The sequence below is a fragment of the Pistacia vera genome, unplaced genomic scaffold (assembly GCF_008641045.1).
Source record: "Pistacia vera cultivar Batoury unplaced genomic scaffold, PisVer_v2 Contig1175, whole genome shotgun sequence".
In the NCBI taxonomy this organism is placed as follows: Eukaryota; Viridiplantae; Streptophyta; class Magnoliopsida; order Sapindales; family Anacardiaceae; genus Pistacia; species Pistacia vera.
Window position 1 is genome coordinate 38634 of NW_022195221.1, and position 6000 is coordinate 44633.

At 29.8% G+C, this 6000-nt stretch overlaps 1 protein-coding gene and 1 non-coding gene across 2 annotated transcripts; one reads left to right on the forward strand and one right to left on the reverse strand.

Moving 5' to 3' along the window:
* Window positions 1-2214: 2214 nt before the first annotated feature.
* TRNAI-AAU lies at window positions 2215-2288 on the forward strand. Its single transcript has one exon. It is a non-coding gene; the product is annotated as a tRNA-Ile (tRNA).
* Window positions 2289-2782: 494 nt separating this feature from the next.
* On the reverse strand, window positions 2783-5419 carry LOC116108149 (cinnamoyl-CoA reductase-like SNL6; the record flags this gene model as incomplete). The annotated part of the gene is made up of 4 exons (XM_031394428.1): window positions 2783-2910; window positions 3436-3773; window positions 4238-4429; window positions 5258-5419. Coding segments are annotated over 4 exons (798 nt in total), but the record flags the coding sequence as incomplete, so codon positions are not given.
* Window positions 5420-6000: the final 581 nt, after the last annotated feature.

The window sequence follows — 6000 nt, forward strand, 5'->3', positions numbered from 1 at the left end:
AATATGAGTTATGTTGGTCTAAAAACTAATGTTTTAAAATCCGGTCTGGCCTGGTTGATTGAACCGGTTGAATCAAGACTTGGGGCCTTCATTGGGTCGAGTTACTAATTTTCTATTCATCGAAAACTCTAGAAATTGGGACAGTGATCTACAAATAATTAAAGGTTAGGATGTTTGGGCTTTTAAAGAGGAAGGGCTAGTGAGTATAATGGTGGCGATGGAGGTGATTTTCGATGAGTGAATCGATCGAAAATCACAAAACTAAATTGTTATTGCCGATTGGCGAGACAATCAAGAGAGGTATAATATGAGTTTTGGTTAGGAGGCTCAGGGGAGTGTTTTCATGGTGATGGGAAGTGTTGTCGTTGTTGGAAATAGGCCCTATTTGCCCTGGTTTGCCGACATCGGTGGTGGTGTTTGAGGTGTTTTTGTAATATTTCAAACCCCTAGGGACTTCTGGTAATTTTTAGGGGTGTTTTTGTTATATTTCAAACTTTCGGACATTTGTTGGAGCTACCAGTCAACCCAGGACTTGGCTATTTTACCGGGTTTCACCCGGGTTTGTTATTAAAACACTACTAAAAATAGGCCTCTAAAAAGACCCCTACAATAAAAAGTGTGTATTTTCGGCTGTTGTCTGGATGAGAAGAGATTATCCCAAATTGATGTAGCCTCTTTTCCTAGCTTGCTCACTAATTTTAAAGCGACAAAATGAGTCCTGCAGGCCTTAAAACTCGTCTCTAGAAATTCCTATCACTGAAAATTGGTACTTGAAATTCGAAGAATTTATCCGACATTGAAGTAGCATATGATTCTAGCTTGCTCGCAAAATACGGAGATAATAGAAGTTAGCTAGAACTGTAATATGCGTCAACTTTTGTACATTTCCAGTCTTTTCAGAGATTCATGTATAAAGAAGATAAATAAGAAAGCTAACATACATCTCTTTCTTCTTTGCGAATGTCTTTTAAGAGACTACAGGATCAGGAATATATATATATATATAAAGCAAAAAATTGGAAAAGCATCAAAGGACACTCGAGGAGAAAAATTTTAAATTGCCATAATCCGGTGATGGATATAGAAAACAATGAAGGTTTTAAATTTCATAATCATATTACAAGTGAACCAGAGAACTTCATTTTAATTATCATAATTAAAGTTGTAAAATTAGTGACTTTCAATGGCAATTTTTAACATTAAACATAAAATTAATTATTATAGATGTAATTAGTGAAAGCTTCATTTAAAAGTTGTTTGTTCACAAAGAATGAACATGGATGTCATCCTTCTTCATAATCAGGCTTATATAAAAGAGAACAAATATTTGATTTTCTCTTTTGGAATAATTAGAGATTCTAATACATTAACATGTTTTAAGAGAAAAGAATGAGCTTGTATCAAGCAGCATTGAGACCAAAGGCAAAGGATTGAATCATTCATCTTTAATATCAATTACATATATACTTTCCTTCTTCATATCATCCATTCTTTTATGTTTATTCTTTGCCTTTATGCTGCAACATCATACATCAACTGTGTTTGAATACAAGAAATGGATAGAATAACATTGCTTCTTTATTCCCTATTGATTCATATGATTGGTGTAACATGTGTCGAGTTCATGATACTATGTATCTCTGCTCTTTGCCTGATCCTAGTGTTGATCTTATTGTTGTTTAATTGCAAGGAGGATTACTTATATTTTGCTTATTGGTAGAATGTATGAGTACCTCTCTTAATGAAATCCAATTCTAAGTCATGAAATGTCCTAATCCAATCTAGAAAGATTCTTGAGAAATTCCTAGACTAATTTTCAGGTCCTTGCTTGAGTTGCATGCAAGGTTACTCTGCTTTCTCTTTAATTCCTCTAATAATTTTATTCATTTCATAGTAGAGAAATTATTTAATCTTCTGAAAAGAACAACATCATGAATTTTATAAACTATTTGACTTCGTTCATCCTCTAGGTATCATATATTGATGCAATGCTGAATTTACATACACGTCATGATTCGATCAATGCACATGTGTCCATACAACCCAAGATTTTCTCACTTTAACAGTGCCTAGCTGTTGTCATCTATCATTTCCAAGTATTTGATCGTATAACATTAGGAAGCTATGAACTGAACTTGTAAGAAACCATTTTTTATTGGTGTATCATTGAGTTTACTTGGATTTTTAAGAACATTTTGAATTTGTCAAACAAGGGGCCTATTAGCTCAGTTGGTTAGAGCGTCGTGCTAATAACGCGAAGGTCGCAGGTTCGAGACCTGCATGGGCCAGAGTCTTCATATTTTTTACACTTCAGTTTTAACGAAAAGGTATTTTTCTGAAATATTATTAAATATAATATTCACTGAAATTAAACGCCTCAATTTTAACAGAAATGAATTTTTGTTATTTCATAAAATTCAGAGAGAACTTTTATTATAACCAAAGTATAATTATATATGTACTTTTGTCGATATCAGTTATTTCAAAAATATATAGCTGAAAAAACACATAACTCTTACGAAAATAATAATATCATGATTAATATAACCCATGAAATATTAATTAGTGAATATTTTAAATAGACTACATAACAACTAATCACCAAACAATAATAATAAATTTTACAAGTTTTATGTTGTTAAGTTATGAGTTTATAAATTTCATGTTCATATGAATTCAGACAACATTGTACTGATAATTAATATGATAAAAATGGAGAAATTCATTCCGAAAAATATGATTAACAAATAAGTGTAGTTATTTCTAATAATTTGAGATTGGAAACAAATAGATATTCTAGTAGTCTATGCCTTTGAACAATCAACTTGAAGCCTTCCCTCAAAATTTACCATCAATTTGTTTAATTTCTTGTTGCTTATTCTCTGTTGATGGACTCTTGTATCCTCCAAACTGCAGCCAAAATGTAAATATATTATAATAATACTCTCAAAATATTAGAATAAACACATTAAGACTTTTTTTTTTAGTATTTAATAGTATTTAACATGATATAATAACCAACAATACTAATAAAAAAAAAAAAAAACCATCACATAAAAAACACTTTGACCCAAAATTCTTTTGAGGTGTTCAAAAAAAGAAAAAGAAAATACTATCATTAATTTTTAAATGTTGAAAAAATCATCAGAAGGCAATTAGGTAAAAACTTATCAACTTATAAAACATAATTTCTAATGGATTATTAATGTTTGATTGATTGTAGACATATTTTTATTATTTCATAATCTCAGAGGATTGTTTGATATTTAATCATACATTAGAGATCAATATAACTCTAACATAAACATAAAAATATTTTCAACTAATTACAAATACTCTTCATTAAATATAGTTTATATAAATTGGGGAAATTTTGTATAAATTAATAATTGTTAGATTATCATTTAAAAAATTAATGTTAATAATGGCTGTTACCTTAGAGGAGGAGCATTATCAGAGGGCGGCAATAGGATGCGGGTGAGCTTGTGTGCTTCGTTGTTACAACTGATGACGTGGTTGAAGCAGAGATAGCGTCCGTACGATGATACATCTTCAAACACACAAATGTGTGCGTCAACACTGAACCTGAGATCGACTGTAACAAACAATCCATCTTCATACATCTCAGCCGCTCCTTTTAAGTACGGATTCGTGATGGTCAAATCAGGACTCATCATCAACCCTCCATTTATTGATACCATATTTATCCCTCGATCCATCGCCAATGCCCACGCTGTTTTCTCAGCTAGCGTTTTCGATAATGCATGCCATAACTGCACAAAATCATGTAAAATAAGTTTTTAATAATTAAAATTAAAATAAAATATTATCCATTTAATAATAATAATACCTTGTATTATCAAATCTGATTAAAGAACCAAAATTCTCTTCAGATTTCTTAAAAAAATAATACTTTATTATTAAGTTTTAAATATTAAAATAACTGATAAGAGAATAATTAAACACATATTTATTAATTTATAAAAAGTAATTTCTCATAGCTTATTAATTCATTAATAATATATATTTTTTTGTTATTTCAAAACCTCATAGGAATGTTTGATATTTAACCATACAATAGGGGTCAATATAACTCTAAAATAAACATAAAAATATTTCCAACTAATTACAAATAGTTTTCATAAAAATATAATTTATATAAATCTGGGAGATTCTATATAAATTGATAATTATTAGATTAAAAAAAAAAAGATTAATAGATTAATAGTAATAATACCTTGTACTTCTTGCAAAAATTAATGTCACTCCAATTTCTCTCTTCAAGATCAGACGACGTCGTGTTGCGATCGTCATTCCATATAACAGCTGTGACGGATGAAGTAAAAACAACTTTGTCTAGTGTATCTGTTTGGGCACATGCTTCCAGCACATTGTGAGCTGCTCTCACCTCTACTTCCGCCATTACTTCCTGCAACAAACAGATCAAACCCTAAACTTTAATCTAACTTCTATCTATCAGGTTTTTGGGTTTTGCGAGAGAGTTCAATTGAACTAAAACATTCGATTTGCTATGCTAAATCGTTATTTATATAACTTCATTAGGGTTTTATATGGGTGTTGAGATTGCACTACAGGAAAAAAAGGTTATTCCGTGGCCTCAATAAAACCAAAAAAAACATTGGAATTGATGCTATCCAATTGCGTCGTAATATATCTTCTTAGAAGTGCAAATTCCGTTGGAAGATGATGATATTTCAACAGCACAAGCTAACAAGCGTTGAAGATGATGTTTTTCAACGAATTTTGATCGCATTAATAAAAATGTAATTAGAAAACAACAAATTTCTTATGGTGTTAGAATTCGAAAATTTAAAAAAATTCAAAGAAATTTTAGGTTTAAGACTCATTTTAATTGAAACCAATAAAAAGTAAAAGAGTATTAGGTCAAGGTCTAACCTACCATTCAAACTTTTATTCAACTGGTTTGGGTTCTACCAATTGACTCCTCTATTAAGCATGTGGACATTACTATGTTATAAAGCTAATACCTTTTCTTTTAATTGATTGTTTTTTTTTTTTAATGATCGGGGTGTCTGAGCTAGTTTACGTTTGGGACCTGTGAACTACCGGCTGTGTAAGAGCTCTAGTGCTTATCCCCATTTTCAACCGAAGAGGGACTTAAACTCAAAACCCAAAAATCCCTATCAAACAACTCGACCACTCAGAGGTAGTTAATTGATTTAATTATGAAAAAAATTAAAAGATAAATAAGGTAAAGGAAGAAGTGGGTAATTACATCATAGGTGGAGTAATCAGAAGGAGGCTCAAAGGAGTAGAACAAGCCAGAACATCCCCTCAAAGCATCCGTTATGCTGTGATAATCAAAGGGGTCTGCTTGAAATACTTTCAATTTCTTGTTGCTGGAACATAATTCTTCATAACTTTTCAAACTTCCTGCTTATCCACAAACCACAAATTCAATTATTAATATATAATATGGTATAAATCAATTTTCTCAAATACCAATTAAATAAAAAGTTTGAATATCTTTATAAAAAAACATTGAAATACGGAGATAAAGTTTAGTAAGAAGATCATAATTTTTAAGTATTATATTAAAAAAAATTAAGAAATTAATAATTGGAGTAATATGGAGACAATTAAGATTTTTTTTTTTTAAATTAAAATTAATAAGTGGGGTCATTCTCCAATTCATTTGTGGCTGTCCCTGAATTTGAGTATCTTCATATAAAGTTTATTTCTTAGAATTTCGAAAAATTTGAGTTAAATTAAAGTCCTCTTTCTTTTCACATTAATCTTTTTTTTTTTTAATTCTATAAAAAATTATTGCTTTAAAATGTTTAATTTAAGTTAATAGATAAATCTATACTGTTCAATCTATTAGATTTTTGAAAATTATCAACAAAAAAAAAAAAAAATCTTTCTTAAAAATCATCAAAACTTTGTACTCTCTGCCCTTTACTTATTTTCCAAAAACCAAAATTTAGTTTAAAATAAATAAGATTTATAAACTAGTAT